This window comes from Aquarana catesbeiana, linkage group LG07, assembly GCF_042186555.1.
Source record: "Aquarana catesbeiana isolate 2022-GZ linkage group LG07, ASM4218655v1, whole genome shotgun sequence".
Lineage (NCBI taxonomy): Eukaryota > Metazoa > Chordata > Amphibia > Anura > Ranidae > Aquarana > Aquarana catesbeiana.
In genome coordinates, this window is record NC_133330.1 from 105,988,381 (window position 1) to 106,012,463 (window position 24,083).

The window sequence follows — 24,083 nt, forward strand, 5'->3', positions numbered from 1 at the left end:
AGTATGTCTTTTCTGCATTAAAAATCCTGCCTGTTCACATTTTTTTTTTTTACTAAAGTTCCACTTTAACTACTTGCCCACTGCCTGCCGCAGTTGTACTGTGGCAAGGTGGCACGGCTGCTTGAATTGACGTACCTGTATGTCGTTTTGTGCACTAGCCCGTGTGGGCGCGCACGTGCCGACGGGAGGGGGCGAATCAGCGGGTCTGGCGGACGCGATGCCCACCGACCACACGCAATTGTTGCCCATAGAGGCAGAACGAGGATCTGCCTATGTAAACAAGGCAGATCGCCGTTCCGACAGGTTAGGACACAGAGATCTTCTGTTCCTGCTAAGCAGGAGCAGGGATCTCTGTGTTGTCCCAGTCAGTCCACCCCCCACACAGTTAGAAAACACTCCCAGGGAACACACTTAAAGTGGTTGTAAACCCTGTTACACCACTTTTACCTACAGGTAAGCCTATAACAAGGCTTACCTGTAGGTACCTTGAATATCTCCTAAACTTGCACAGTTTAGGAGATATTCAGTTTATGCACTGCTGTCAGCGTCATCGGCCGCTGGTGCCGTTTCTTCAGGAGTCGTGCCATGACCGGCGGCTCCCATGTGCATGCACGGGAGTGCCATCATCGCGGGTCAATCCAGGAAGTAACTCTGGTGGAAGATGTCCGCACTGTACTCAGAGGGCCGACGCCAATCCAGGGCATCGTTCTAAGGTAAGTATTTCATAATGAGCTAGTATGCCATGCATACTAGCTCATTATGCCTTTGTCTTGCAGGGTTTGTTTTTTTTTCCCGAGGTTTACAACCTCTTTAACCCCTTGATCACCCCTGGTGTTAACCCCTTCCCTGCCAGTGTCATTAGTGCAGTGACAGTGCATATTTTTAACACTGATAACTCTAATAATGTCACTGGTTCCCAAAAAAGTGTCCGATTTGTCCACCACAATGTCGCAATCCCATTAAAAATCGCTGATCACCGCCATTACTAAAAAATAAATACAAAATTCTATAAAAATATCCCATAGTTTGTAGATGCTACAACTTTTGCGCAAACCAATCAATATACATTTATTGGGGGTTTTTTACCAAAAATATGTAGCAGAATACATATTGGCCTAAATTGATGAAGAAATTAGATTTTTTACTTTTTTTTATTGGGTATGTTTTATAGCAGAAAGTAAAATATATTGTTTTTCTTTTTCAAAATTGTCGCTCTGCTTTTGTTTATAGTGCAAAAAATAAAAACCACAGAAGTGATCAAATACCACCAAAAGAAAGTGTTGCAATTGTCAGTTAAAGTTGCGCAGTGCCATGTTTCAAAAAATGGCCTGGTCAGGAAGGGGGTAAAAACTTCAGGTCCTTATGTGGTTAAGCCAGCTGGCTTGAGAAAGGGTCATCGCATGAAACGTGGCAATGTACATCAAAATGACAGTGTCTGGATGTAACCCCATTCCCCTACTGCAGGTATTCCCACTGTATCAGCACACCCATGTAGTTCCTGCCTCTTCAGCTGGCACTGAAATACAATGTGTCGAACGCTCAGGGGAGCAGTGAACTTACTTCCCCGGTAGGGTTGCCACCTTTTCTTCAAGCCAAACCCAAACACTTTAGCGGTGCATGGCAATTATTTTTTGTTGTATACACTATAGGATTTTAAAGACCTGGAGGAGAGCAATTATGCGGCACGCTTAGCGCGCTGTGGCAAACAGTGGGTGTGGCCAATTTGCGTTAACAAGTGGCGACAGATTGGTGTGTGACTATCTAGGTTACTTGGGGAGCCACAGTCCGGTCTGAATAACGTGTCTGGGTTTTAGGCTGACTGAAACCCAGACACATGATTCAAAACCTGAGCTGTTCAGGTGAATACTGGACAAGTGGCAATCCTAGGTGTCATAATACAGGGGTCAGTATCACCCCCCCTTTGTAATACAGGGGTCAGCGTTATCCCCCCATAACACAAGGGTCAGTGTCACCCCCTTCATAATATAGGGGTCAGTGTTATGCCCTCCATAATACAGGGGGCCCCCATAGAAGACCGCCATTAGATCAGAATCCCCTTATATCAGTGCTCCCTTTAGAAACCCAAAAAAAAAGTAAAATTGAAAAAAAATGTAGCACAACCTTGCCCTGTAATTATATTAATTCATATGTAAAAAAATAATTGTGAATGATGTATTAATACACTCCAATCTTATTTAAACACATAAATTGTTCAATCTCCACACACATATAATACTGTATGAATAGTGGTGTTAATCCATTCCAAAATGTGTTGTGCTAATATCCAAATTATAAACTCCTTTTGAGTTTGATATGTTGGATATTAGCACAGCACATTTTGGAATGGATTTACACCACTATTCATACAGTATTATATGTGTATGGAGATTGCACAGTATATACTGTAGGTTTTTTTTTAGATAGAGTCAGTCCTCTATAGCCGATTTTCCTTAGAGACCAGCCGTTTCTAAGGGGGGTGTAGATCACGATCAGTGTGTCTATAAGAGTATAAGGACACACTGATCTAATGTGGGTGCTGATATAAGGAGAGTTCCCCTTATCTAATAGAGGTCTCTAAGTGGGGGGAGTGCTGATATAATGGGGGGTCTCTAAGGGGGTGCTGACTGCTGATCTAATTGGTCACAAGCAGTCAGCACCCCCCTCCATACAGACTCCCCCCATTAGCTCAGAGTCCCCTTCTCTTATATCGGTTCCCCTCAATTAGATCAGGGAACCCATCAGTGGCCCCTGCCCCGAAAGACCCCCATTAGACTGCCTTACCGAGAGCCGCTTCGAGCCAGGAAGTGTGGGAGCTGGAGTTTGAGGTGGAGCTCCTCTACTGCAGTGCTATTTTCCTTCCTTCCATTGTGTGGGGGGGCGTGGGAAGAAGTGTATCAGCAAGATACAGGAATCAAGATACATCCGAACTGGTGCACTCACTCACAGGGTTGCTATTAGCAATTATTAGAGCCCCGTACAGCCTACCTCATGGGTCCCCCACCCCCTGAGGAGGCAAAGAGGTGGGGGAGGGAGGTGAGAAAGGGGGAGGTGAGAGGAGGAGGTGAGAGAGAGAAGGAGGTGAGGGAGGTGAGAGAAAGGGAGTAGGAGGCAGGAGAGAGAGGAGGGTGGGGTGAGAGGGGTGGGGTGAGAGAGTGGGGGTGAGGGGGGGTGGGAGAGAGAGGGGGATGGGGTGAGAGAGTGGGGGTGAGTGGTTGCGAGAGAGGGGGTGAGCAAGGGGCTGAGAGAGAGAAGGGGGCTGAGAGGGAGGGGGGTGAGAGAGAAGGGAAGTGAAAGAGAGAGGATCTGACAGAGAGGGGGCTGGGTGGCTGACAGAGAGGGGGGTGACAGAGAGAGGGCTGACAGAGAGGAGGGGGGGCTGACAGAGGAGGGGGCTGACAGAGGAGGGTGATTGACAGGAAGGGGGCTGAAAGAGGAGGGGGGCTTTACAGAGAGGAGGGTGGCTGACAGAGAGGAGGGGGGCTGACGGGGGGAATGATAGAGGAGGGGGGGCTGACAGAGGGGTGATTGACAGGAAGGGGGCTGACAGAGGAGTAGGCTTGACAGAGAAGAGGGGGGCCTGACAGAGAGGAGGGGGGCCTGACAGAGGGGGAGGCTGACAGGGGGATGACAGAGGAGGGGGGCCTGACAGTGGAGGGGGGCTGACCGAGAGGAGGGTGGCTGACAGAGAGGAGAGGGGCTGACAGAGAAGGGGGGGCTGACAGAAGAAGGGGGCCTGACAGAGAGGTTTTGACACGGATAGTCCGGATTTTGACACATGTGCCTGGGTTTCCACCCACCGGAAACCCACACACACATACCAACCGTCCTGTGGCCAGTGGCTCCGGCTCCATCATCTATAACGGCGCATCCTGTGCCCGCTATCACTGTCACACACTGCTGGAACATCGGTGCGCTCTGAGCCCAGCTCAGCAATGGGCAGCGGGTGCCCTGTGATTGGCCAAACGGGTCATGTGCAGAGCCGCGGACATGAGGGTCTGTGATTGGCCCAGCGGAGCTGGTCACGTGTGGAGGCAGAGCTGGACTGTGGGTAATCACGCCTGCTTGCTCCCGGAGCCCTGCCTCGCGCTGTGTGTCTCTTGAGGTCTCTTTCATCTGCTCTCTCAGCCAACACCTCTCTGTCAGCTCCCCCCCTGTTAGTCACCTTCCTGTGAATCACCCTCCGCTGTCAGCCCCTTTCCTGTCAATCACTCTCCTCTGTCAGCCCCCTTCCTGTCAATCACCCCCCTCTATCACCCCCCCTCCTCTGTCAGCCCCCCCTCTTCTCTGTCAGAGGGGGTGAGTGAGGGGCTGAGAGAGAGAGAGAGAAGGGCGCTGAGAGGGAGGGGGGTGAGAGAGAAGGGAGGTGGAAGAGAGGGGGGCTTGGTGGCTGACAGAGAGGGGGGCTAACAGAGAAGGGGGCTGACAGAGGGGGGTGATTGACAGGAAGGGGGCTGACAGAGGAGTGGGCCTGACAGAGGAGGGGGCTGTCCGAGAGGAGGGGGGTTGACAGAGAGGAGGGGGGCTGACAGAAGAGGGGGGCTGACAGAAGGGGGGAGCTGACAGAGGGGGTGATTAACAGGAAGGGGGATGACAGAGGAGGGGGTAGGGTTGCCACCTCTCCAGGATTTACCTGGACAGTTCGGGTTTGGAATCATGTGTTTGGGTTTCAGACTGCCTGAAACCCGGACACATTATTCAAACTAGACTATGCCTTCCCAGCAGGTTTGCTGGTTGCAGTTGGCTAAGCTGAGAGTGTCTGTTACACTCTTTTTTACACTGCCCAAAGCCAGCACTAACAAAACTAACAATTCCCCCACCCCCCCAACCCCCACACTGATGGGAGAGGAGAGAGGGCTCGATCTGCACCTCTTTCTCCCACCCCTACCCCTCTGTGTCTGCCCACACTTCAATCCCTGACACTGTGCCTCAGAAAAGGATAGTGGGGGCTAGAAATTGGAAGTCTAGCAGCCTCAGATACATCTGAATGAGAGGTGCTGACTGCCAAGGGGTGACTGAGCTCACCATCCATCCCTGTCTGTGACTGAAGTCACCCCCCTTCTCTCTCTTGCCTCTGAGTGAGTACACTAAGGTAAATCAGGGTTCTCAGAGCACCCCTTACATCAGAGTTCCCCTTTACACCAGAGGCCACAGTGTTCCCGCTTACAGCAGAGCCCTCTCTGTACATACGTGCTCAGTGTTCCCCATTAAATCAGGGTTTTCAGAGCATTCCTTAGAGTCCCCAGAGCTCTCCCATACATCAGAGTCTGCAGAGTCAACCCTTACAGTGAAAGGGAACTCTGCAAGTTCAGATGTAAAGGGGGAACTCTGTGGATTCAGATGTAAAAGGGGAACTTTGTGAACTCTGATGTAAAGGGGGACTCTTGTTATTAACGACATATGATTAGTAATGTTATTTAATAGCAAAATATATGTATAGTTTCTACTATTAAAAAAAAATTGCTGGGCGCCGCTAAAGTGCTCAGGTTTGATTTGAAGAAAAGGTGGCAACCCTAGGAGGGGGGCGAGGTGAGGGGCACTGGTAAGTTGAGTATACCTGATGCAGGAGGGTCCTTGACAAAGATCCTGTCACTTTGCCATGAATTGGCATGTACATGTGTCACTTAAAGCCTCATAGCTATATATCTGCAGACTGAGATGAGCTAGAGCACTGTAACTTTGACTCTTGATTTGGAGTGAGATTTGGTGATGTCACTTCTAAGCTACTTGTTAGAGAGGAAGCTGTACATGAGGATTGTAGTACAAGGATCTCCCTGTTTCTGCTTTAATTGTTCTATGAATTTTTGCTTTCTGCACTTCTCCTGCTGCTTTCTGAATATAACACCACCAGTACTCAGAAAGGATTTTTAGCTCTGCAAAACCAAGTTTGTAATCTAGACACTGCTCATTCAGACAGGTTACATAGTTAGTCAGGTTACAAAAGGACACAAATCCATTTGGTTCAACCAAAAAAAAAATACAATCCCATATACACAATCCTTCACCCACAGTTGATCCAGAGGAAGGCGAAAAACCCTAGCAAAGTATGCTCCAATTACTACAGCAGGGGAAAAAAATCCTTCCTGATCCCCGAGAGGCAATCGGATTTTCCCTGGATCAACTTTACCTATATTACCTATACATATCTTCAGTCATGTAGCTTCCTATATCACCTCTTCATCTACAGCCTGGTCACTGGACAGGAAAGTAGTACAGAATGCCATACCTTCCAACATTTTGAGATGGGAATGAGGGACACCTACTACAAAATGTATGTAGGCATAGGACATGCCCCCTGCCACACCCCCTTAAAAGGAGAATTAACAAAAAAAAAGGTTAATTAAATCCACAAGGGCTTTTTTTTACCACTACTATTCCTTTATATTGGCTTTTAACCACCTCAATACACCTCAATACACCCCCTTCCTGCCCAAGCCATTTTTCAGTTTTCAGCGCTGTCGCACTTTGAATGACAATTGCGCGGTCATGTTACACTGCACCCTAATTACATTTTTATCATTTTTTCCCCACAAATAGAGCTTTCTTTTGGTGGTATTTGATCACCTCTGCGGTTTTTATTTATTGCGCTATAAACAAAAGAAGAGGGACAATTTTGAAAAAACACAATATTTTTTACTTTTTGCTATAATAAATATCCAATTTTTTTTTTTTTTTTTTTAACAAATTTTTCCTCAGTGTATTCTTCTACATATTTTTGGTAAAAAAAAATTGCGATAAGCGTATATTGATTGGTTTGCGCAAAAGTTATAGCGTCTACAAAATAGGGGATAGATTTATAGCATTTTTATTATTTATTTATTTTTTACTAGTAATGGCGGCGATCTGCAATTTTTATTGTGACTGCGATATTGCGGCGGACACATCGGACACTTTTGACACATTTTTGGGACCATTCACATTTATACAGCGATCAATGCTATAAAATTGCATTGATTACTGTGTAAATGTGACTGGCAGGGAAGGGGTTAACACTAGGGGGCGCTCGAGGGGTTAATGTATGACCTAAGGAGGTGATTCTAACTGTGGGGGGAGGGGACTGACTGGGGGAGGTGACCGATCGCTGTCCCTATGTACAAGGGACACGCCATCGGTCTCCTCTCCTCTCTGACAGGACGTGGATCTGTGTTTACATGCACAGATCCACGCTCCTGCTCTGTTACCCGGCAATCGCGGGTGCCCGGCGGACATCGCGGCCGCCGGGCACGCGCACCGGGTCCCGAGCGACGCAGCGGGTACACGCGCGCCGCCGCCGGCGCACGCGCCCCCTAGTGGCTCGGGAGGGTGAGGACGTCATATGACGTCCTCCCAGAACAACAGAAGCCTCGTCCCGCCGTCATATGACGGTGGGCGGTGGCTTAGTGGGTAAAGTTTACAAATGCAGCAATTTAGAATTTGGATGAAAGGTTTAGTACTGGGAAAGATAAAAAGTGCATTTTAATATGCAACTATATGGATCAGAATAAGGGACAAATGAGGGGGAAAGAGGGACAGAGGGACATTGTTCCAAATCAGGGACTGTCCCTCGAAATCAGGGACAGTTGGGAGCTATGCAGAATGCAGTACAGCTAAACAACAAAGTACAGCAATCTTTCTAGCTGTGCTATAATGTGGGAGACGTGTGAAGTTGTGAACCACAAGAGTGGCTGAAGAAAAATTTAAAATCTTTTGGCAGGTAAAACAATAATATACCGTACATGTTTTTATAACTAGCTGTTTGCCTGGAAATGTACTTTAATGCACACCCTCTGGAGCCAGGTCACTGTGGTAAATGTACATATTACTGACGGGTTACCACCACACATGCTTTTGGGACTGATCACTGAAGGGTAAATGCAAATACTCTTGAGACAAGTCATGGAGGAGCTAATGTGCATACTCTGAATTGGTCACTGAGGTAAGAATGCACATATTCTGTGGAATGGTTACTGAGCCGTAACGGTGCATACTCTGTGGACCGGTCACTGAAGAGATAATGTTCATATATTGAAGAGTGGTCATTGAGGGTTAATTCACTGTAATGATAGCAGCCTTGATTTCACTATCTCCTTGGGTACACAGGCTCAGATTGGCAGTTTTTATATAGTTAATATGAACTCACGCAGTAGGCAGCATTTTCCAATGTTCAGTATTAATGCAGGCACTGATTCAACAGGGAAAAAAAAGCATAATATAAATCCTAGCCTGTCTCTACCATACAGTTCAAAACCCTCTCATCCAGAAAAATGGACCTGGTCACTAATTCCAAAAAATAATAGATTGAACTTACTAAGCTTCCATCACACAGTCATACAGTCTATTTCTGTAGTCCAACATAATTTTCTTTTCTAAAGGTATCAGAGAGAATATGTTCTTAGCCACGCAAGCTTGTTTTTCAGAAGCCAAGCAGTGCAAATACACCCTTTCACTAAACTGTTTACTCCAGTGCTTCTTTTACAACACATACACTGGAGACTGGCCACTAGGGGGTTGATACATATTCTCTGAAGGCAAGTGACTACGGTGTAAATACTAAAGACTGGTCATTAAAATAGAACCGTGTTTATCAACTCTAGTCCTCAAGACACCCCAACAGGTCATGTTTTCAGGCTCTCCATTATTTTGCACAGGCGATTTGATCAGTTTCACTGCCTTTGTAATTACCACAGCTGTATCATCTGTGGGAAATCCTGAAAACATGACCTGTTGGGGCGCCTTGAGGACTGGAGTTGAGAAACACTGAAATATAACTAAAGGCAAAACTTTCTTTTTTTCATTTTGGATAGAGTAAGGGAGGGCTATATAGCCCCTGTCAGTTTTTTTGGCTGTGTTGTATTGTGTTGTATTGTATCCCTTCACTTTCTGTCCCATAGCAAAAACAGAAAGTAAAAGGAAATCCGTCCAAACGTAGGGAATCCCAGGGTGTCACCAGGTCCCAATTGGAACATTTTCCCTCTATTACTGTTCAGGTGTCAACCCAAATTTTGTGATTTTTATTTTTGATGATAACAGATGGGCTACTTTCACACTGGAGCGCTTTACAGGCATTTTAGCTCTAAAAATAGTGCCTGCAAAGCGCCTGTGCAGCGCCTCTCCTGTCACTCCACAGTGAAAGCCCGAGTGCTTTCACAGTGGAGTGGTGCGTTGCGTTACGTTAAAAAAAGTCCTGCAAACAGCATCTTTGGAGCACTTTAGGAGCGGTGTATACACCGCTCCTAAAGCACCCCTGCCCATTGAAATCAATGGGCAGCTCCGCCGAAGCGCCTGCAAAGCAATTCAGCAGCGGCGCTTTGCGGGCGCTATTAACCCCTTCATTGGCCTCTAGCGGGGGTTAAAAGCACCCCGCTAGCAGCCGAAAAGCGCTGCTAAAACGACGGTAAAGCGCCGCTAAAAATAGCGGCGCTCTTCCGCCGACACCCCCTGCCCCAGTGTGGCAGTGCCCTTAGGGATGAGCCGAACCCCCCCCCCCCAGGTTTAATTCGCAGCAGAACATGGACACTAACGTGAAAAATCAAAAGTGCTCATTTTAAAGGCTTATATGCAAGTTATTAAAAAGTGTTTGAGAACCTGGGTCCTGCCCCAGGGGACATGTATCAATGCAAAAAAGTTTTAAAAACTGCCATTTTTTCAGGAGCAGTGATTTTAACTGGTTCAATACAGGGCAACTTCACCCCCTTCCTTCCCAGGCCAATCTTTAGTTTTCAGCGCTGTCGCACTTTAAACGTCAATTGCGCGGACGTGCGACGTTGTACCCAAAAAAAATTGATGTCCTTTTTTTCCCCACAAATAGAGCTTCCTTTTGGTGGTATTTGATCGCCTCTGCGGTTTTTATTTTTTGCGCTATAAACAAAAGAAGAGCAACAATTTTGAAAAAAACACAATATTTTTTACTTTTTGCTATAATAAATATCCCAATTTTTTTTTTAAAAAACAAATTTTTTCCTCAGTTTTGGCCGATACGTATTCTTCTACATATTTTTGGTAAAAAAAAATCGCAATAAACATATATTGATTGGTTTGCGCAAAAGTTATAGCGTCTACAAAATACGGGATAGATTTATGGCATTTTTTAAAAAAAAATATTTATTTATTTTTTTAGCGGCGATCGCGATTTTTTTTCATGACTGCGACATTATGGCGGACACATCGGACACTTTTGACACATTTTTGGGACCATTCACATTTATACAGCGATCAATGCTATAAAATTGCATTGATTACTGTGTAAATGTGACAGGCAGTGAAGGGGTTAACCACTAGGGGGCGGGGAGGGGTTAATATGTTTCCTAGGGAATTATTCTAACTGAAGGGGGAGGGGACGCTCAAGGGGAGGAGACCGATCAGTGTTCCTCCATTCTGGGAACACAGATCGCTCTCCTCAGAGCTGACAGGCTGTGGATCTGTGTGTTTACACACACAGATCCACGGTCCGGCCCGGTTAACGGGCAATCGCGGGTGCCCGGCGGACATCACGGCCGCCGGGCACACGCACCGGGTCCCGAGCAGTGCGGCGGGCGCGCGCGCGCGCCCCCTAGGCGGCCGGGAATCCCAGGACGTCATATGACCTCCACCCAGGATGGGAGCTCCCATCCCAGGACGTCATATGACTATAGGCGGGTAGTGAAGTGGTTAATAATGCTTAAAGTGAAACAATAAAAATGAAATATTCATTTAAATATCGTGCCTGGGGGTCTCCTTAGTCTGCCTGTAAAGTAGCGCATCTTTCCCATGTTTATAGCAGTACCACAGTAAAATTACATTTCTAAAGGAAAAAAATGTCATTTAAAACTGCTCGCGGAAGTAATGTATTGTCGGATCCCAGCAATATAGATAAAAATCATTGAAAAAAACGGCGTGGGTTCCCCCAGTCCATTTCCAGGCTCTTTGGATCTGGTATGAATATTATGGGGAACCCCACGCCAGAATAAAAAAAAAAAATGGCGTGGGGTCCCCCCAAAATCCATACGTGGCCCTTCAGGTCTGGTATGGATATTAAGGGGAACCCCGCACCAAAATTTTAAAAAAATGGTGTGGGGGTCCTCCCAAAATCCATACCAGGCCCTTCAGGTCTGGTATGGATATTAAGGGAAAACCCGCGCCAAAATTTCTTTAAAAATGGAGTGGGGGCCCCCCCAAAATCCATACCAGTGTCAGGGCTGGGCTCAGCCCTTCCTTCTCTGAGCCGGCCGCTCAGCTGTCAGCTAATTGCCAGCTCCTATCTCTCCACAGTTATTCAGCTGTTGATGATCCTGCTCGTCAGCCCTGCCTACTTAAGCCGTCCAGTCCGGAGGAGCTCTGCCTTCGCCTTGGTCACATCAAAAGAAACTATCTCCTGCGTTCCTGTTCAAAGACTAGCATTGCTGACATCCCTTCTGGCTACGGATCCTGCTTGCTGTTCCACAATTTTGATCCCTGACTCTTGGCTTGGCTGACTATCCGTTCCGGTTACTGAACTTTGGCTATGTTTTGACTACATTTGTTCTTTTTACTTTTATTATTAAACAAGTGTGATTTAACTGTACTTCTGTCTCGGCCTGATTTCATGGTTTCTGATGACCAGACCCTTATCTGAGCACGCAACCTGGCAGGCCGCAGGAAAAGCAGGGGGATGAGAGAGCTCCCCCCTCCTGAACCGTACCAGGCCACATGCCTTAACATGGAGTGGGTGCTTTGGGGTCCCCCCCAAAACTCCATGTCCCCATGTTGATGGGGACAAGGGCCTCTTCCCCACAACCCTTGCCCAGTGGTTGTGTGGGTCTGCGGGCGAGGGGTTTATCGAAATCTGGAAGCCCCCTTTAACAAGGGGGCCCCCAGATCCTGGCCCCCCTATGTGAATGGGTATCGGGTACATTATACCCCTACACAGTCACCAAAAAAGTGTCAAAAAAGTTAAAATGACATGAGCCAGTTTTGGACAATTCCTTTATTAAAAAAAAAAAAGTGTCCCATGATGTCCATTCATCTTCAATCACAGCACCGATGACCTGAGAAAAAAAAAAACTGAAAAACTCTGCCTCCATGGGATGCTTCCCGCAGACTGCAGCCTGTTCATGATGACAGCTGTTATTTAGCTGAGGCGAGACCAACCGGTGACGTAACCGGGTGACCCCGCCCCTTCTGACATCATGTGAAGCACCCTCCCTATGTTGAGGGCATGTGGCCTGGTAAGGTTCAGGAGAGGGGGTGCTCTCTCATCCCCCCCTTTTTCCTCAGCCTGCCAGGTTGCATGCTTGGATAAGGGTCAGGGATGGATTTTGGGGGGCAACCCCACACCATTTTTTTTTTATTTTGGCGCAGGGTTCCCCTTAAAATCCATACCAGACTTGAAGAGCCTGATATGGATTTTAGGGTGGACCCCTACGCCATATTTATTTTTTATCAATGATTTGTATGTATATTGCCGTGATTCGGCAATTCATTACAGCCGTGAGCAGTTTTAAATTACATTTTTTCCTTTATAAATGTAATTTTGCTGCTCTCATTCATTACACTATGTACGGCCGCTTTGCAAGCAGCCTTACATTACAGTGCGGGGCATGGACTTCGCCCCCTGAGCCATGATTAGCCAAAGGCACCCTGCCTTTGGCCAATCATGGCTCTCACAGCAGAGCGCGCTGTGATTAGCCAAAGCATGCAGGTCAGGTGCATGCTTTGGCCAATCGGCAGCCGTCAATTCACTGCAATCTCGCAGTGCATTGACGGTCTCAAAGTGCATTATGGGGCGTTCCGCGGGCATTTAAAATACCCGCAAACGCCCCATAATGTTCTAAATTCCCATTCGACTCAAACATTGGGCTCATCCCTAATAACAGTAAACAGGACAAATAGAGAGAGCAAATCTCCTTAACAGGGACACAGACCGCAATAAAAGCAGACAGATGTTCTAATCCAGTGATGGCGAACCTTGGCACCCCAGATGTTTTGGGACTACATTTCCCATGATGCTCATGCACTCTGCAGTGTAGATGAGCATCATGGGAAATGTAGTTCCAAAACATCTAGGGTGCCAAGGTTCGCCATCACTGTTCTAATCCTTCTCTACTCTATCCAAAGCTAAACAAATAGTTTTACCTTTAGTTTTACATTAAAAGAGAAGTATGGCTTTTAAAAAAATAAATAAAAAATCATACTCACCTAGGTGGATGCAGCATCAATCTGAGTAGTGAGAAATGAACAATGAAACACTGCTGATCACTCAGTTTTCCCCTCTGCTCTAAGCAGAGAGCCAGGACTATCAGTCTCCAGCTCTCTGCCCCTCCGCACTCACTGGAGTGCTGAGCTGTGAAGGGGGCGGGAGGGGGGGTGGGAGGGGATAGCTGGGAGGCTGAGCCAAGTGCCGGTCCAGAGTTCTGGGTCGGGATCTTTTCAGCCCACTGTCAGTTGAAAACGGGTCACAAGAGTGCAGAACGAACTGCACTCCTGTAATCCAGAGGAGAGGTATAGCCAAAAAAGCTACTTCTCCTTTAAGGCATTATTGCACCTACCATATTCTGGGGAATGATGACTGAGAGGGTAATGCTCATACTTTGGAGACTGGTCGATGGGAAGCTAACCTGGCCATACATTATAAAGTTTTCTTATTCAGTTTCCTTTAGATTTACCTTCAACTATGTTGTGCAAGGGTCTTCCTGATTGCGTTCAAATTGAAAGTGTTTAGGTTTGACTTCATATTATATGGCTTTGGTAAATCTAAAGGAAAATTGTACAAGGAAATTGTATAATGTATGGCCAGCCTTAGCCATTATACCCTGTGCCAGACAGGCTAGGTTTTATTTTTTTTTTCAGTGGAAACACTGCCTAATGCCGCATACACAGGATCGGACTTCTCATCGGAAAAAGATATGATGGCTTTTCCGACGGGATTCCGCTGAAAATACTGCACATGTTTAATAGATGCTGGTAAGCCAATAAAGCTAGTTGAAACAAGTTTGAAACCTGAACTGCTGTGTGAACTTACTACCTATATAAAAACCTCCAATCTGAGCCAGTGTACCCCAAGCTTTTATTAGAATGAATTAACTCTCTAAAATTGTCACCAAGGGGTCAATACATATACTATGAAAAGTGGTCTCTGAGGGCTTAATGCACTTAAAAAACAAGCGTCTAAACCCTGTTTTCTGAATGGACACCTTACTGTTGAAGTGGATAATAGTAAGTGAGGTATGTGCTGGGGTGGGATCTCGCTTGTAAAGAATGCTCTGTTTAGCTAAACATAGTACTTTAGCCCCAAGCAACATTAGCCGAAAGTGTAATATTATTACTGTCTGCATGCCAAACTGTATCTGCTTCTAATGAACTTTTCTCTTTGTCTTTTGCAGTAGGTACAGCATTGTATCCACAGATGAGGAAGGCCTTCGCATGCCAACCCTGGGTCTTAATGGTCACTGGTCATCTTCTCTCCACCACCCTCATTCACGTCGGAAAAGGCGTAATCGTTTTGTTAAAAAGAATGGTCAATGCAATGTCTACTTTGCAAATCTTAGCAACAAATCACAACGTTACATGGCTGACATTTTTACAACATGTGTTGACACACGTTGGCGATACATGCTGCTTATCTTCTCAGCTGCTTTCCTGGCATCATGGCTTTTCTTTGCCTTTCTCTTCTGGTGCATTGCATTCATTCATGGGGACTTAGCTGTTGTGATTCCAGGAGGGAGATCAGGTCCTCCCAAACCATGCCTAATGCATGTTAATAGCTTTGTTGAAGCTTTTCTCTTCTCAGTAGAGACACAGACTACAATAGGGTATGGGTTCCGCTGTGTGACTGATGAATGCCCTTTAGCTATCCTTGCTGTCGTAGCACAATCCATTCTTGGCTGCCTCATTGACTCTTTCATGATTGGTACAATAATGGCCAAAATGGCTCGGCCCAAAAAACGAGCCCAAACGCTACTTTTTAGTCATCATGCTGTAATTGCCCTAAGAGATGGAAAGCTCTGTTTGATGTGGAGGGTTGGAAATCTACGCAAAAGTCACATTGTAGAAGCCCATGTCAGAGCTCAACTGATCCGACCTTATGTTACACAAGAGGGTGAGTACCTGCCTGTGGACCAGCGGGACTTGAATGTGGGATATGACAGTGGGCTGGATCGCATCTTTTTGGTTTCACCCATCATTATAGTGCATGAGATTGATGAGGAAAGCCCTCTCTATACAGTAGGAAAGGAGCAGTTAGAAGGAGAAGACTTTGAGATTGTTGTTATTTTGGAGGGCATGGTGGAGGCCACAGCTATGACAACTCAAGCTCGCAGTTCGTACTTAGCAAGTGAAATCCGCTGGGGACACAGGTTTGAGCCTGTTGTATTTGAGGAGAAGAATCATTACAAAGTGGATTATTCTCACTTTCACAAAACTTACCAGGTGCCAGGAACCCCTGTTTGTAGTGCACGAGAACTGCACGAGAGCCGTATAACTGCTTTACCTTCCCCAAGCGCCTTCTGCTATGAAAACGAACTGGCTCTTCTCAGCCAAGAGGAGGATGAGGATGAAGAAGCTGTTGGGGGTGTACCAGATGAAGGAGTTATCCATGTTATGGGAAGTCATTTAGAACTTGATCGCCTTCAGGCCTCTATGGCATTAGACAACATTTCTTATAGAAGAGAGTCAGCTATATGATGTCAATGGCAAGACTTGGAGTACTTTTCTAAGACCACACCTAGTCAGGTGGTGGTGTACTTTTATGTGTTTGTCTATGTCTCTCTTTCCTGTTAAAGTAATTACCTTTTGCACTGCAAAAAAAAAAAAAACACATTTAATTGAAAATGTATTGACTTCTCCAGCAGATTGTTGCCACTTTTACAATTATGAATATGTATGCTCTGAAAGCAGGGAACATCAGCCATTTTCCTTGTGTTCTTGAGAAAGGGAACAACATGGCTGGGTACATTCAGTGTATAAAAATCTTTTGTACAGATGCAAGTTATAAATAAACCTCTAATCTGTGCTCTTCCAAACCACACATGTTTTTATATTGATCTTTTCTGATATGCAGGGAAAATGTGCAGGCAGCAGCTGAGGAGAAAAAGAAGCTTAAAAGCCTTATTTAACAAAAAAGAGACTTTCTTAAAGGGCCAGTAAACTTAAATTGCAAGTTTACTCTCAATAATATTTTGCATTTTATAAATAATACCCATTTATTTTAATTTCCCCTTATGTCCTGATTTCTTTTTTTGCCTATGTACCTATTTCGATCACTATAAAGACACATTAACTTTTCCTGGTAAAATCTGCTGTACACTAGTATAAATGGTCTTCACTATGTGGTATCACAGTCCTGAGACAGTGACAAGAAACAATATATGAACCCCTTGAAATTAACTGGTTTTCTGCAGTAATTTGCCATAAGTGATCTGATCCTCACCCAGTCACAACAATAGCCAAACAAGCCTAATCTTTTAACACACAAACAATTCTAATTTATTGCATCTGTATTGAACACACCCCATAAACATACACAGTGCTGGAGTAAAATGTAAGTGAACCCTTTGAGTTAATAGCTAGTCAAACCTCTTTTGGTAGCAATGACTTCAAGCAAGCTCTTTCGGTAGCTCTGGAACAAAACTGCACAATGTTCAGGAGAATTTTTTGACCATTCCATTTTACAAAACTGCTTCAGCTCAAAACTGCTTCAGCTCAGACACATTTGTAGGATGTGTGAATGATTCTCTTAAGGTCATTCCAAAGCATCTCTATGGGGTTATTGTCTGGGCTGTGACTAGGCCACTCCAGAAGGTACATTTTCTCTGTCTTTGGTGGATTTACTTTGATGCTTAAAGTAGAACTATAGGCAAAACTTTTTTCTTCATTTTGGATAGAGAAAGAGAGGGTTATAACCCATGTTAGATTTTTGTTCTCCATCCATGTCCCATTGCAGAGATTTACCTTCACTTCCTGTCCCATAGCCACACAGAAAGTGAGAGGAAATCCCTGCAAATTTGGGAATTCCTTAGGGACCCCAAGGTCACCAGAATTAGTGTCCCCATTGGAAGATTTCCCCTCAATTACTTTTCTGGGGAAAACCCAAAATTTTGGATTTTCTTTTACTTTCACTTTCAATGACAATGGTAAACAGGACAAATAGAGAGAGAGTGAATCTCCTTAACTGAGGCACAGACAACAATAAAAACTGACAGGGATTCTAACCCCTCTCCACTCTATCCAAAACTAAAAAAAAGTTTTGCCTTTAGTTATACCTTCAGGTCATTACCCTACTGCATCACTCAACTTCTACTAAGCTTCAGTTGGCAGCCAGCCACCCTGACATTATCCTCTAGGATATTTTAGTAAACTTGGGAATTAATTTTCCCCTCAATGATGGCACGTGGTCCAGGCCCTGAAGCAGCAAAGCAAGCAATCCTAATGTTCCCTCCATGATACATCACCTTTAGGATGATGTTTTGATGTTGGTACTGTTCCCTTTGTGCATCATGCGTAGTGCTGAGCTGAGCAATTTAACTTTTGTTTCATGAGTACACAAAACATTTTTCCATTAGCATTGCTGTTTGCCAAGGTGCTCTTTGACAAACTTCAGGTGCACAGCAAGGTTTTTTTGGAGAGCAGCAGCTTCCTCTGTGGAGTTCTACCCTGTAACCCTGCCTTTTCAAAGACTTACGTATGGTAGGCTCATGAACAGAGATATTTGTCAGTTATAGTAATGTCTTCAAGCCTTTAGCTGTTACTTGTGGGTTCTTCTTTACCTCATTAAGGATTCTGCATTGTGCCTTGAAAGTCATCTTGGCTGGGTGCCCACTTCTAGGAAGAGTACCCATAGTGCTAAACAGTCTCCATTTTTAAAGAAAAAAAGGTGTAGCGCTTAAACTTATATGCAAAGTTCAAAATAGGAAAAAAGTTCTAAGCATATGTGAAGTGGAGCCAATCAGAGCCATCACCATCGAGGAGAAACAAAAGCTTCTATTGGACGAGATCCACCATGAAGGGAACTTCAGAGGGGAATAGAAACACCATCACCATCACCCAAACTGACTGACCCTTACCATCAGTGTATGGGTTATACACATAAACTGTAATCAAATGATGGAAAACGTCACGCCCCTGAAGACGCATGTTGATGACGAAACGTTGGGCGATGTCAGAGACGAGTGACGCTGGACGTGGTTGGACGGAGACACGGTGGCCATCTTGATGGTTAGAAGCGCTGGTCGCTTCATACCGCTGTTGAATTTCTTACTAAATGTGAGTTTGTTTACCCTATTTTCTACAAATAAATACCCCTGGTTATGTATCTTGCGCAATGAGCGTTCCTTCTGTAGTCCCTACATGTTTATTACGCCCACCAGAACGCACCTGGCACTTTATCCTGTTGTGAGAAGGGTCTCCAAGGTTTTTCACCTGGTCTGGTGGGAGAGGAATGCTTTGGGATTGTAGGAGCAAAGGACCGCTTTTGTTTCTAGGAAGATCGTTTTCCATCATTTGATTACAGTTTATGTGTATAACCCATACACTGATGGTAAGGGTCAGTCAGTTTGGCTGATGGTGATGGTGTTCTTATTCGCCTCTGAAGTTCCCTTCATGGTGGATCTCGTCCAATAGAAGCTATTGTTTCTCCTCGATAGTGATGGTGTCACGTACCTGATAGGTTTTGAGCCCGAAGTGCAGAGAAGGACCTCCCTTACAGCTCCCACTCCTGTTCCTCTGGAATGGAGACAGAAGGCCAGGAGTGAGGAGTGGTATGGGTGCCTGGCAGGATCGACAGTCACCGGAAGTTCAGGAGTGGTGGCACCCTCTGGATCCAGAAGCTGAAGAGGAAGCTGGAATGCAGAGAGGACCCAGAGCCACAGCAGGTAAGGAAGCAGGTAAGTAAGCAGGACTGGAACCAGGAACAAAGCAGCAGGTAGTAGCCTAGAACGCTGGACTGGAACCAGGAACAAAGCAGCAGGTAGTAGCCTGGAACGCTGGACTGGAACCAGGAACAAGCAGCAGGTAGTAGCCTGGATCACTGGACTGGAAGCTGGAACAAGGCAGCAGGTAGTAGACTGGAACGCTGGACTGGAACCAGGAACAAAGCAGCAGATAGTAGACTGGATGCTGGACTGGAACCAGGAACAAGACAGCAGGTAGTAGACTGGAACGCTGGACTGGGACCAGGAACAAGGCAGCAGGTAGTAGACTGGAACGCTGGACTGGAACCAGGAACAAGGCAGCAGGTAGTAGACTGGAACGCTGGACTGGATACAGGTATCAGACTGAGGAATGGTCAAACAAGCTGGAGGTCGGTATCGGTCGATCAGCAGAGGTACCAGGGACAACACAGAGGGATGGTCAGGCAAGCCAAGAGGGTCTGGTGCAGGCGGATAGCAGGATAGTCTAACAGGAAGCCGGATCAGATAGCAGAGTACACAGGTCAGATCAGGTTAAGGCACACGGAACACTGTAGAGCAGACAGCGGGGATAGAGTGTGACAGGCCGGTTTAAATAGCCCGCCTGGCACTAGCGGGAGTGCGTGCGCGCGTACCCGTGCGTGACAGCACCCGTGAACGCGCGCGCATGCGCAGTGGAACCCGCGGCCGTGTCCCCCTGCGTCTGGATCGCTGATTACTGGCAGGATCTTCATGACATTGTCCCCCCCAAGGGGCAGCCTCCGGATGCCCCTTTGAAGGAATTTCTCCGGATGGGCTCTTTTAAAAGTTGGCAAAAGATTTTCAGCATGAATATTATCCTCAGGTTCCCAAGAATTTTCTTCTGGGCCGAACCCCTTCCATTTTATCAGAAATTGATTTTGGTTGCCTCTTCTCCTATGGTCCATGATAGCCTCCACCTCGAATTCTTCCTCCCCATCTACCAAAATTGGATCAGGAGGATCCGTACTTCGGCCTGGAAATGGGTTAGAAACAGAGGGCCTGAGTAGAGACACATGAAATACTGGATGCACTTAATGAATCCGGAAGTTCAAGTTCGTATGCCACCTCATTAATGCTTCGCTTGACAGGAAATGGTCCAAGAAACTTGGGACCCAATTTCTTTGATGGGCAAGCCATCCTGAGATTTACTGTAGACAACCATACCTGGTCCCCGGGTGTAAGTAACAGCTCACCTCGTCTCTTCTTATCAAAAGTTGCTTTATTATACTCCTGGGTCCTGGTCATGGTCTCCCGCAAAACTTGATTGTTAGAAGTGAAGAAGTCCAACCTTTCCTGAACTGCGGGTACTGTGCACTCTGGAAGAGAATTAGGCAAAAATGAAGGGTGGAAACCATAATTTGCAAAAAATGGGGTTTGTTTGATAGCGGAGTGAATGGAGTTGTTGTAGGCGAATTCAGCCAATGGAAGAACAGAAATCCAATCATGCTGGGCAAATGAAGAAAAACAGCGTAAATATTGTTCAAGAGTCTGGTTTGTTCTCTCTGTTTGCCCATTAGTCTGGGGATGATAAGCAGATGAAAATGAGAGTTCAATCTTCAATGTTTTGCACAGAGACCTCCAGAATCGGGAGGTAAACTGCACCCCCCGATCTGAAACGATATTAACTGGTACCCCATGGAGCCTGATGACCTCTCTAATGAATGCCTGTGCCGTTTCTGTAGCTGAGGGAGTGCCCTTCATTGGGACAAAGTGGGCCATCTTCGACAACCTGTCTACTATGACAAAAATTGAGGTGAAGCCCCCAGCCGGAGGTAATTCCACAATAAAATCTATAGAAAGCATCTTCCAAGGCCTATCTGGGACAGGTAATGGCTTTAGCAAACCCCATGACTTGGTCCTGTGCCCCTTGTTCCTGATACAGGTGGTACAGGATTCAACAAATTTCCTACAATCTTCACGTAACTGAGGCCACCAAAAGGTACGCTGTACCAGATCAGTAGTCTTAGCAACTCCAAAATGCCCAGCCAATGCATGGTCATGACAGAGTTCTAGTACTGAAACTCGTAGTTCTTCAGGTATAAAGATCCTATTCTCATGCCATAATAACCCATCCTTAACTTGGAGTTCTGACCTAATAGAAGACCCCAACTCTGCGGAAGCCTGCCTAATCTGGGAAAGCAAGTCTCCCTGAAGCAAAAGAAAATTCCCCGGGGACAGAATGGTGTCTGGAGGGGAAACCTCTTGGGGCTTGTGAAACATCCTGGATAGGGCATCAGGTTTGGTATTCTTGGAGCCGGGGCGATAAGTGACATGAAAGGAGAACCTGGAGAAAAAGAGGGCCCACCTGGCTTGGCGTGGCTTCAACCTTTTTGCAGACCTCAAATACTCCAGGTTCTTATGATCTGTAAAAATTAAGACTGGATGAGCGGCACCCTCTAGCAGATAGCGCCACTCCTCCAACGCTGATTTGATAGCCAAAAACTCTCTGTCACCTACATCATAATTTCTCTCTGCCGTGGACAATTTACGAGAGAAGAAGGCCACAGGATATAACAGGGCCTTAGTTCCCTGTCTTTGGGACAACACTGCCCCTACTGCAATTTCGGATGCGTCCACCTCTAGTACAAATGGCAGAGAGGAATCTGGATGTTTTAGCACGGAAGCAGAAGTAAAAAAGCCCTTGAGAGTCACGAAAGCCTTTTGAGCCTCAGCAGACCAGTGGAAACGTGTACCCTGTTTAGTTAGCTGTGTGATGGGTGTGATGATGGCTGAAAACCCCTTAATAAATTTACGGTAAAAATTAGCGAATCCAACGAATCGCTGGATCCCCTTCTTATCTGTCGGAACTGGCCAGTCTAGTACTGCAGTGACCTTTTGAGGGTCCATCTTAATGCCCTTGCTGGAAATGATTAACCCCAAAAATTGAATACTTTCCTGTTCAAATTCACATTTCTCAGCTTTTGCATATAGACCGTGTTGTCGAAGCCGGGCCAACACACTTCTGACGTGCCTGCGAGGGGATTCAAGGGAACAAGAAAAAATTAGTATGTCGTCTAAATAGACGATAACAAACAGATCTAGAAAGTCTCGTAAAACATCATTGATGAAGTACTGGAATGTAGCAGGGGCATTACACAGACCGAACGGCATCACAAGGTATTCAAAATGTCCATAACGGGTACGAAAGGCAGTCGTCCATTCGTCTCCGTCCCTAATACGAACCAAATTGTAGGCTCCGCGGAGGTCAAGCTTAGTGAATATGGTAGCTGTCCCAAGTCTTTGGAACAACTCTGGTACCAGGGGAAGAGGGTAACGGTTCTTTACTGTGATCTTGTTCAGCTCGCGGTAATCTACACATGGTCTGGGGGGCTTGTCTTTCTTTTGTACGAAGAAGATACCTGCACCTGCTGGAGACGTGGATGGACGAATGAAGCCTTTCTTTAGATTCTCATCGATATAATCTTTTAAAGCCCCTTGTTCCACTTCCGTCAAAGGAAATATTCTTCCAAAAGGTATCTCAGCACCGGGAAGTAATTCGATAGGACAGTCATAGGCCCGGTGAGGGGGTAAGACCTCTGCCCCCTGCTTGCTGAATACATCTAAGAAATCATGATATGCAGAAGGGATGGAAAGGTGTAGACTAGGATCTGTGTTTAAACAGAGCAGGGTAGGGTTCTCCTGAGTGTTCTGAAGTCTACAAGACTGTTGGCAATATGGGGAAGAAAAGGTAACTTCACCTGTGATCCAATTTATGTCAGGATTGTGGGCCTGTAACCATGGCATGCCGAGGATTATGGGGAACAGAGGTGAAGCGATGATATCTAGGCGTAACAGTTCTTGATGAGAATTGGAGATGGAAACAGGTATTGGAACAGTCTCTTGGGTAACAGGCCCAGACTTTATGGCTGTTCCATCAGCTAGGTGGATGGAAAGTCCATGGGCTTTAGGCAACAGAGGTATTCGATGTTGGGTAGCAAAAAGAGAGTCCATGAAACAACCGCAAGCTCCAGAGTCAATAATGGCGGTTATTTGCAGAGTCTCTCCTGGAAGCTGTAACATGAGAGAGAGAGCAAGGTGAGTAGTGTTCTTAACCAGAGGTGCAACATAGTCAGTGGACAGGGATAGGCACTTACGGAGTTTAAGGGGACAGTTCCTGACATAGTGCCCAGGTTCCCCACAATACAGGCACAGATTATTCACTCGTCGACGTTGTCATTCCTCCTGAGTAAGAGAAGGCCGCAGAACTCCTAATTGCATTGGCTCAGGTGGGTTAAACGTAGAGATTGGTGGTGCTGGTGACGAATGATGGGGAACTTTAGGGGTAACCCAAGTTGGGCGAGAAGTTCCCATAGTTCTCTCAGTCCTACGTTCTCTTAGACGTTGATCGATCTGGATGGTCAGATCGATCAATGCATTCAAAGTCTGTGGGGTACCCACCCTGGCCAATTCATCCTTTAGAGAGTCAGAAAGCCCCATTCGAAACTGATAGCGGAGAGCCGCATCATTCCAGTTTGTGTCCGCACTCCATTTTCTGAATTCCGCCACATAGTCCTCTGCAGCCCTGCGACCCTGCTGAAGGGTGTGCAAAGCCGCTTCTGCGGTCACGGACAGCTGGGGGTCATCATACAGCTGACCTAGCGCGTCAAAGAAGGTGGGGAGATCAGTCAGGGATACGTCCTTTTGCTCCAAGAGGCGGTGGGCCCAGGTTTGGGGGTCACCAGAAAGCAGAGAGATTACGTAGCCCACCTTAGTAGCCTCCAGGGAAAAGGTACGTGGCTGAAGAGCAAAGAACAATTCACAGGAGTTGCGGAAGGCCCTGAATTTGAGACGATTTCCAGAGAAACGTTCAGATGTCGGGACCTTGGGTTCTGGAGGGAGCATCACCACTGTTGAGGAAGGCCCGACTGAAGGAGCAGGAGCGGAAGGAACCCCCTGAGCCCCAATGGGATTAGACAAAGTTAACACTCGTTCCTCCAGCCTGGTGTAACCTTGCTGTAGATTCTTGACTGCTTCAGTCAATCCTGCCAGGTGTGCACAAAGTTCCTCCATGGGAGACGTTCCCTGCTCAGGCTCAGACATGGCTGTCTGCTACTGTCACGTACCTGATAGGTTTTGAGCCCGAAGTGCAGAGAAGGACCTCCCTTACAGCTCCCACTCCTGTTCCTCTGGAATGGAGACAGAAGGCCAGGAGTGAGGAGTGGTATGGGTGCCTGGCAGGATCGACAGTCACCGGAAGTTCAGGGGTGGTGGCACCCTCTGGATACAGAA

The 24,083-nt window shown here is 46.3% G+C and overlaps 1 protein-coding gene across 5 annotated transcripts in view; it reads left to right on the forward strand.

The window, feature by feature from the left end:
- KCNJ4 (potassium inwardly rectifying channel subfamily J member 4) overlaps window positions 1–15,775 on the forward strand; it is a 461,174-nt gene extending 445,399 nt beyond the window's left edge. For 4 of the 5 annotated variants that reach the window (XM_073592581.1, XM_073592582.1, XM_073592579.1 and 1 more), the window contains one exon: window positions 14,313–15,775. In XM_073592581.1, coding sequence (XP_073448682.1) covers window positions 14,313–15,612 — 1,300 coding nt within the window. In that variant the 3' untranslated portion in view covers window positions 15,613–15,775. The remainder of the gene's footprint in view (window positions 1–14,312) is intronic. The other variant, XM_073592583.1, reaches the window with a different exon arrangement.
- Window positions 15,776–24,083: the final 8,308 nt, after the last annotated feature.